General features: G+C 51.2%; 1 protein-coding gene across 2 annotated transcripts in view; it reads left to right on the top strand.

Moving 5' to 3' along the window:
• The first annotated feature begins 1574 nt into the window (after positions 1-1574).
• The window catches only part of LSM10 (LSM10, U7 small nuclear RNA associated), a 28775-nt gene continuing 20551 nt past the window's right edge, over positions 1575-9798 (top strand). The window contains exon 1 of one of the 2 annotated variants that reach the window (XM_063954381.1): positions 1575-1622. In XM_063954381.1, coding sequence (XP_063810451.1) covers positions 1613-1622 — 10 coding nt within the window. In that variant the 5' untranslated portion in view covers positions 1575-1612. Of the gene's footprint in view, positions 1623-1678; positions 1904-9798 lie in introns of those variants that run through there. The other variant, XM_063954382.1, reaches the window with a different exon arrangement.

Below are 9798 nucleotides of genomic sequence, written 5' to 3'. Positions count from 1 at the left end.
CATTACAACTCTGTGTCCCTAAAATGGCTTCCTCCGGGGAGGAACTCCCTGCCTCAGACATGCCTCACACGTGTACACCACACTCACAGACACACTGGGACTTATTTTGGGGACAGACCCACAGTAAAATCTGTCAGAGGGACACAGGATAGGAGCAGCCAGTTCACAAACCCAGCGCCAGTATTGCCTGTGAACACAGTATGTCCACTGCCCAAAAGCGCTTTTAAATAGTAATATACACTGTCAAATGCCCCCCTTTATAGCACCCTGTACTTGTCAGAAGTGGAGGAGAGGACCAGTGTGTTCTCTGCAGCCTGAGTAGAGAGAGAAAATGGTGCTGAGTAGTGTGCTGGCTGCCGGAGGAAGAAGCTCCGCCCCTCAGTATCCATGACAATATTTATACTGGCGGGGGTAGGGCTATGCCAGCGGCATCTTATGCCCCCTTTTAGCCAGTTTGAGGTATTTTTCTTGCTGCCCAGTGCGCCCCCCCGCACCCTGCAGTGCCTGTGTGTGTGGGCAGCAATGGCGCGCTGCGCTCCCGCGCCGCACCTCAGCCGTCACTTACTTGATTGAAGATCATTCTTCTCATACTCACCTGTCTTCTGGCTCTGTGAGGGGGATGACAGCGTGCTGTGGGAGTGAGCATCTAGACACGGCTAGCGTTCAGTTCCCTTCAGGAGCCAATGGTGTCCTGTCAGCCAGAAACAGAGCCATGAAACTCTGAGGAAGTTGGTTCTGCTTCTGCCCCCTCAGTCCGACGAAGCAGGGAGTCTGATGCTAGCAGATCTCCCTGAAAATAAAAAACCTAAGTCTTTTCAGAGAAATTCAGTAGAGCTCCTCAGAGTGCATCCAGTCGACCTGGGCACATTTCTAAAACGGAGGTCTGGAGGAGGGGCATAGAAGGAGGAGCCAGTTCACACCCAATTAAAAGTCTTTAGACAGCCCATGTCTCCTGCGGATCCCGTCTTTACCCCATGGTCTTGATGTCGTCCCCCAGCATCCTCTAGGACGTATGAGAAAAAGGGATGGTATCGGGATCCTGGCGCTTGTGATGCCAACAGCAGCATCCCAATGCACGGAATCCCGACACCTGTTAGGTGAGAATTTTAACTCTAACCACCCCCTATACTACCTAAATCTACTGGCTATATAACCCAGTCATTCAGGTCCTAACATTAACAGTGAATAAAGTGCCATCTGCATTTAAAATATCTATGTAAACCCTTCCCCCTAGCACTTGGCTCCCTGCAGGGTTGACTGTCTCCTCTGCGGGAGCAGCCCACCCCGACTGACCTATGCCAGCTGGCACACACGCGGACAGGGGGAGCGCGCGCAGGGAGATCCAGAGCGGCAGAGGGAGTCGGTAAGCCAGTGTCGCGTTCCGGTTTTCACCCACACGCCACTCATGACTCCTCCCATACATACCTCCCAACATGACCCTCTCCAGGAGGGACAGAACACTCTGCTCCTGCACTTCCCTCTTAATTTGTGATTGCCATCACCTGTGCTGAACACCTTTCTTATCCATTAATCTGTTCAACACAGGTGCTGGTAATCATAGAGAAAGGGAAAAGTCCAGGAACAGAGCATTGTGTCCCTCCTTGAGAAGGTCATGTTGGGAGGTATGCCTATAGTATATACTATTCTGTGTTTCTTCTTCGCGCCGCAGAAAGCCGCTTTCAGGACAGGTCTGTCCACCAGGATGCGTGCTTGTGTGTTGCTCTCACAATTGGTGCGACAGCCTGTCAGTCACTGGGGAGCGCATCCTATTAGTGAGTCGCTTATTCTGGTACTTCCTGGCTGCCAGCTGATTGGCCCAGGCTGAATGGTTAAGTGACAGAGGAGGACACGGAGAGCAGCGGCTGAAAACAGTGAGCGGTATCGACACACCTCTGGCACCTGGGTGAGTAGCCGCTGCCATGCTCGGTGTATAGCCCTAACCTGGCTGCACCCAGCGCTGCTTTGGTGATGCACAGGCGTTGCGCTTCCTGCTGCGGAGACAAGTACAGTGTGTGCTCGGCCGGCACCCTGGCCCGCGGCAGCGCCCGCCTTACGGTTTCTGTATATAAAAGCGGGAAGATTCCAGCCTCCAGGGCATCGGCAGCAGCAGATCACCAACGCACGTGCCAGTTGCTGTAAAGGAGTGGGGGGCAGATTTATTAAGCTCGGTGAAGTGATAAAGTGGAAGGTGATAACGCACCAGCCAGACAGCTCCTAACTGTCATTTTTCAAACCCAGCCTGTGACATGGAAGTTAAAATCTGATTGGCTGGTCCTTTTATTATCTTCCACTTTATCACTTCACCGAGCTTCATAAATCTGCCCGAGTGCGCTTTGGACAGTGCAGCAGATGAGAACGGGATCTACCAGTTACCTGAGTGACAGAGCCGTCTGCGGGCGCAGGAGGACTCGGTGTAGCATAGTGCAACTAGAGGGGCAGATGTATTAAGCCTGGAGAAGTGATAAAGTTTGCACTAATCACTGCTTTATCACTTCTCCAGGCTTAATACATCTGCATCAGATACTGCTATGGGTTGCCTGCATTGTGCGCATTGCCCACATGAATGTAGAACGTTGTCTCAGATTATGGTAACAAGGAGGGCAGGGTCGGATTAAGGTTTAGTGGGGCCCCAAGGGCGGGTAATTGCCTGGTACCCCTAACAATAAAATGGCCAGTGTGACATGCTGGTCATGTTCTTACACACTGTACTGGCCCAAGGTCATATTATGTGACGTGGGGGGGGTGGGTCTGCTTTTATCATATAAAGTATGTGGTAGGTAATAATTATTATAATAGTTTACCTAAATATCACTCCCGAAAATCTCCTCTGTTAGCAGAGACTGCATTTCAGGGTTGGGAGACATTTGTCCTGCAGCTATGGTCTTCCAAGACTCTTTGGGGTCTAATTATAAAGAAAATTGAATTGTTACTTAACCATTCTACATTGCATCGATTCGATGTGATGAATAGCTGTTATAAATAACAATTCATGTATACTCACCCTTCATGCGATGCAGTGTCCTGGGCTCCAGCGATGCTCTCTTTTCTGGTGGTCCCCCTCTGCGGTCTTCAAGTCAGCCGGTGGGTCCTTGGGCATGCGCCACTGGCTGACCTCCCGGAAGGCCGCAGTGGCTGATGGGATGTCAGCGGGGGTGGAGCCAGCGCCAGGTGCGGACAGAGAGCAGGGAAGCATTGAGCTTCCCTGCAGTTACCGCACCACGGTTCAGGTTGCGCCATCCTGAGATGATGAACCTGAACTCCATGGAGAATGCGATTCAGCCGTGGGGCAGGGGGGCCGCTGGAGAAGTCAGGGACTTCTCCACGGTGACCTGCTCCTGAATAGCTTGAAGCAGAGAAAAGCCCCGTTTTCCGCAAAACAGGGCTTTTCTTTGCTTTATGAATAGATCCCTTTGGGGTCGATTCAATTCGGCAACATATGAATAGCGCCGGGAATTAGCTCCAGAAGCTATTCAATTCAGCTGAAGTTAAGTCGGCGAATGCCCATTCTCGCCGACTTAACAGGTAGTTTTGTCGGGAGAACGAGCATTCTCCGACTTAACTACCCGTGGCGATGCTGATTCCCGACAGAATCAGCCTCGCACCTTCTGCGCGGCAGCTCTTTTGTCGGTTTTCTTCTCTCACCCCCCGTGGGTGAGATAAGAATTCCCGACAATTGCGGGTAACTAGTAGCTGAATTGAATAGCGTCGGGAGATAATTCCCGGCGCTATTCATCTGTTGCTGAATTAAATAGACCCCATTGTCTTCAAGGTGTCTATTATGAAGTAATGAAAAGTGTGGAGAAGTGAGCCAGTGGAGAAGTTGCCCATGGCAACCAATAAGCTGCTACGTAAAATTTTATAGAATACATTTTATAAATGTTACCTCAACACTGATTGGTTGCCCCACGCTGCTTCATGAATAGAGCCCAGAGTCTTGGAAGCAGCGTCCGACTGACTGACCAGGCAACTGCTTTCCGGTCCAGTTATGCAGGGAAAATGTTTAGAGGCACCCGGTTCTCTGCACTTGCACCTGCAATGCAAGTAGCGAGTGTAAAGAACGGGTGCTTCTAAACATGTTCCTGGCATAAATGGATCGGAAGTTATTCCATGGTTAGCCAGTCCGACGCTGCTTGGAAGACCGGAACAGCAGGGCAAAAGAGAAGCTGGAGGGCAGCGTTAAAGCTCATACACACTAAACAAATCCCTGCCGCTGCCCATATCGGCATACACACTTGCCGATGCCAGTGGGGAAGGGAGCGATCCCGGGGGGGAACGATGCTGCTGGCGTTAACAAGGACCTCCCACGTCTGTACATGTTCTGACGAGGGAGGGGGTTGTTAACGATGCGCTGGAGCGCGCATCATTAACGACACAGTGTGTACACACTAGACGAGATTGTAAAAGATCTCACTCGGATTAGCCCTTCTGAGCGAGATCTCTCACTTTCTCGTCTAGTGTGTATGGGCATTTACTAGAGGGGCCATCCGGAGAGAGATGTGAGAACCCCAGAATAAAGACTCCTCTCGTGCGGCTGCAGTGGTAAGTGCAGTTATGCCACCTGCTGGTTATGTTTTGAAAATACGGATGGTATAATATTACAGTGGAGACAGAGGTACATAGTGAAGATACAAGAAGAGTAATGCAGAGCTTACACCAGCTCAGGGAATCCCGACAGTCAGGATCCCGAAGGTAAGTATTAACGGCCGCCTTAGGTTTAGGCTGCGGGAGGGGGGTTTAGGTTTAGGCACACTCCAGGAGGGATTAGGGTTAAGGTGTGTACACACGGTAAGATTTTTTTTCTTCCGATTTTGACTATATAGTCAAAATCGCACGAAAAGTTAGTGCAAATTGCAAGGTGACAGTCACCTTGCGATACTGATGCGCGGTCCCACGAGGTCGGTGTCGCAAGCCTAGATAGACTGTGCAGGCAAGTCAATTTTGATTATATAGTATAAAAGTATAGTCAAAATTGACACTTAGCCAAAATCGTACATAGTCAGTATCGCAAGCACAGTCATGGTACTAACTCATCCCTGTCGGCATTGCTGCGATTAGGATGCTGATATTGGGATACTGACCACCAGGATCCTGACCACCGGCTTTTCATACTGAATCCCCTGGAATCCCTGATATGCTTTGTCCCATACATGAGCAGCGATTAGTAGTGTGGTACAACTCTTAGCTCTTCTTATGCAAGCACTGGGGAGTCAGCATTGAGGTCCCTGTTGCAGTGTGGGCAAATGTGAGATCGCGACCAAGTGCAATGGCTGTGATACAGGATGTTAATTAATGCAGCCCCTCCATCTGGAGGGGATCGCTGGTGTTTGGGCAGGCAGAGATGCCCTGGAGAAATTGCGGGCTGCAGGGTGGGGAACCATGCTTACTACTGGCGGTTGATACAAACTTGAATTCCCACATGGAGGCAGCAAGATGGCGGCTACGGGCAGGTCCCGGTGCTCCCTGCTCCATCGGGGAGTCTGGCAGTGCGTAGGCCACCGACATACCTACCGGTGCTGGTCCTGGCATGGGTCCCGCCCTGAGGATCATCTGCTCCGACTAGGCTTCATCAGCAGTGGTGGCGTATACAGGCCCCAGGCATTGTAGTGGGGGTGGGGGGCTGGCACAACCTCTGATGACAAGGTGAGGCAAGTAGGTGGCCAGGTTCCAGTGTCTAAGAGCTCGGCCTGATTGTCAAAAGCTGGGTCTCCCCTGGGTGAGATCGAGGAACTGGCCCAGCTTGTGACTGCTCCCACAGAACACCGGAAGTCTTTAAGTGCAGTCAAGAGATTCTGAAAGTGAGTGGAGGCACTGATGTGTACAGTAGTGTTGACAATTGATGGTTAAGCAGCCATTAATGGTCAGAGGCCACAGGCGCTAATTTCGCATGTGCAAAACAAAAACCACTGATTCCTTCTGGTGGTTTAAACTCATTGACTGTCACCAGTAGTGTACAGTAAAATATATTTCTCTGACGTCCTAGTGGATGCTGGGAACTCCGTAAGGACCATGGGGATTAGCGGCTCCGCAGGAGACTGGGCACAAAAGTAAAGCTTTAGGACTACCTGGTGTGCACTGGCTCCTCCCCCTATGACCCTCCTCCAAGCCTCAGTTAGATTTTTGTGCCCGGCCGAGAAGGGTGCATTCTAGGAGGCTCTCCTGAGTTTCTTAGTAAAAGTTTAGTTTTAGGTTTTTTATTTTCAGTGAGACCTGCTGGCAACAGGCTCACTGCATCGAGGGACTAAGGGGAGAAGAAGCGAACCTGCCTGCTTGCAGCCAGCTTGGGCTTCTTGGCTACTGGACACCATTAGCTCCAGGGGGACCGAACACAGGCCCAGCCTCGGAGTCCGGTCCCAGAGTCGCGCCGCCGGCCCCCTTACAGAGCCAGAAGCAAGAAGAGGTCCGGAAAATCGGCGGCAGAAGACATCAGTCTTCACCAAGGTAGCGCACAGCACTGCAGCTGTGCGCCATTGCTCCTCAGGCACACTTCACACTCCGGTCACTGAGGGTGCAGGGCGCTGGGGGGGGGGGGGGGGGGCGCCCTGAGCAGCAATAAAAACACCTTGGCTGGCGAAAATACATCACATATAACCCCCAGGGCTATATGGATGTATTTTAACCCCTGCCAGAATACAGCAAAAAGCAGGAGAAAAGTCTGCCGAGAAGGGGGCGGAGCCTATCTCCTCAGCACACAGGCGCCATTTTCCCTCACAGCTCCGCTGGAAGGACGTCTCCCTGACTCTCCCCTGCAGTCCTGCTCTACAGAAAAGGGTAAAACAAGAGAGGGGGGCACTAATTAGGCGCAGTATTAATAAAACAGCAGCTATAAGGGGAAAAACACTTCTATAAGGTTATCCCTGTATATATATATATATATATATATATATATATATATAGCGCTCTGGTGTGTGCTGGCATACTCTCCCTCTGTCTCCCCAAAGGGCTAGTGGGGTCCTGCCCTCTATCAGAGCATTCCCTGTGTGTGTGCTGTGTGTCGGTACGATTGTGTCGACATGTATGAGGAGGAAAATGGTGTGGAGGCGGAGCAATTGCCTGTAATGGAGATGTCACCCCCTAGGGAGTCGACACCTGAGTGGCTGAGCTTATGGAAGGAATTACGTGACAGTGTCAGGTCTTTACAAAAGACGGTTGATGACATGAGACAGCCGGCTACTCAGCTGGTGCCTGTCCAGGCGTCTCAAAAGCCATCAGGGGCTCTAAAACGCCCGTTACCTCAGATGGCAGATACAGACGCCGACACGGATACTGACTCCAGTGTCGACGATGAAGAGACGAATGTAACTTCCAGTAGGGCCACACGTTACATGATGATGCTATGAAAAATGTTTTACATATTTCTGATAATACAAGTACCACTAAAAAGGGTATTCTGTTTGGTGAGAAAAAACTGCCTGTAGTTTTCCGGCATCTGAGGAATTAAATGAAGTGTGTGATGAAGCGTGGGTTTCCCCCGATAAAAAACTGATAATTCCTAAAAGGTTATTAGCATCATACCCCTTCCCGCCAGAGGATAGGGCACGTTGGGAAACACCCCCTAGGGTGGATAAAGCGCTCACACGTTTGTCTAAACAGGTGGCACTACCGTCTGCCGACACGGCCGCCCTTAAGGAACCTGCTGACAGAAAGCAGGAGAATATCCTAAAATGTATATACACTCACACGGGTGTTATACTGCGACCAGCAATCGCCTCAGCCTGGATGTGCAGTGCTGGGGTGGCTTGGTCGGATTCCCTGACTGACAATATTGATACCCTAGATAGGGACAGTATATTACTGACTATAGAGCATTTGAAAGATGCATTTCTATATATGCGTGATGCACAGAGGGATATTTGCCGACTGGCATCAAGAGTAAGTGCGCTGTCCATTTCTGCCAGAAGAGGGTTATGGACGAGGCAGTGGTCAGGTGATGCTGATTCCAAAAGGCATATGGAAGTATTGCCTTATAAAGGGGAGGAGTTATTTGGGGTAGGTCTATCAGACCTGGTGGCCACGGCAACTGCTGGGAAATCCACATTTTTACCCCAGGTAGCCTCTCAACATAAGAAGACGCCGTATTATCAGGCGCAGTCCTTTCGGCCCCATAAGGGCAAGCGGGCAAAAGGCTCCTCATTTCTGCCCCGTGGCAGAGGGAGAGGAAAAAGGCTGCAGCAAACAGCCAGTTCCCAGGAACAGAAGCCCTCTCCCGTTTCTGCCAAGTCCTCAGCATGACGCTGGGGCTTTACAAGCGGACTCAGGCACGGTGGGGGCCCGCCTCAAGAATTTCAGCGTGCAGTGGGCTCACTCACAGGTGGACCCCTGGATTCTTCAGGTGGTATCTCAGGGGTACAAATTGGAATTCGAGACGTCTCCCCCTCGCCGTTTCCTAAAGTCTGCTTTACCGACATCTCCCTCCGACAGGGAGGCGGTATTGGAAGCCATTCACAAGCTGTATTCCCAGCAGGTGATAATCAAGGTACCCCTCCTGCAACAGGGAAGGGGGTATTATTCCATATGGTGTCTTTGGACATCAAGGATGCTTACCTCCATGTCCCAATTTACCCTTCTCACCAAGGGTACCTCAGGTTTGTGGTACAGAACTGTCACTATCAGTTTCAGACGCTGCCGCTTGGTTTGTCCACGGCACCCCGGGTCTTTACCAAGGTAATGGCCGAAATTATGATACTCCTTCGAAGGAAGGGAGTTTTAGTTATCCCGTACTTGGACGATCTCCTGATAAGGGCAAGATCCAGGGAACAGTTGGTAGTCGGGGTAGCACTATCTCAAGTAGTGTTGCGGCAGCACGGTTGGATTCTCAATATTCCAAAATCGCAGCTGATCCCGACGACACGTCTTCTATTCCTAGGGATGATCCTGGACACAGTCCAGAAAAAGGTGTTTCTCCCGGAGGAGAAAGCCAGGGAGTTATCCGAACTAGTCAGAAACCTCCTAAAACCAGGCCAAGTGTCAGTGCATCAATGCACAAGGGTCCTGGGGAAAATGGTGGCTTCCTACGAAGCAATCCCATTCAGCAGATTCCACGCAAGAACTTTCCAGTGGGACCTGCTGGACAAATGGTCCGGATCGCATCTTCAGATGCATCAGCGGATAACCCTGTCACCAAAGACAAGGGTGTCTCTCCTGTGGTGGTTGCAGAGTGCTCATCTTCTAGAGGGCCGCAGATTCGGCATTCAGGACTGGGTCCTGGTGACCACGGATGCCAGCTTGCGAGGCTGGGGAGCAGTCGCACAGGGAAGAAATTTCCAGGGCTTGTGGTCAAGCCTGGAGACATCACTTCACATAAATATCCTGGAGCTGAGGGCCATTTACAATGCCCTAAGCCAAGCAAGACCTCTGCTTCAAGGTCACCCGGTGCTGATCCAGTCGGACAACATCACGGCAGTCGCCCACGTGAACAGACAGGGCGGCACAAGAAGCAGGAGGGCAATGGCAGAAGCTGCAAGGATTCTTCGCTGGGCGGAAAATCATGTGATAGCACTGTCAGCAGTGTTCATTCCGGGAGTGGACAACTGGGAAGCAGACTTCCTCAGCAGGCACGACCTCCACCCGGGAGAGTGGGGACTTCACCCAGAAGTCTTCCACATGATTGTAAACCGTTGGGAAAAACCAAAGGTGGACATGATGGCGTCCCGCCTCAACAAAAAATTGGACAGGTATTGCGCCAGGTCAAGGGACCCTCAGGCAATAGCTGTGGACGCTCTGGTAACACCATGGGTGTACCAGTCAGTGTATGTGTTCCCTCCTCTGCCTCTCATACCCAAGGTACTGAGAATTATAAGA

This window comes from Pseudophryne corroboree, chromosome 2, assembly GCF_028390025.1.
Source record: "Pseudophryne corroboree isolate aPseCor3 chromosome 2, aPseCor3.hap2, whole genome shotgun sequence".
NCBI lineage: Eukaryota > Metazoa > Chordata > Amphibia > Anura > Myobatrachidae > Pseudophryne > Pseudophryne corroboree.
This window is presented reverse-complemented; position numbering and strand designations above follow the sequence as displayed.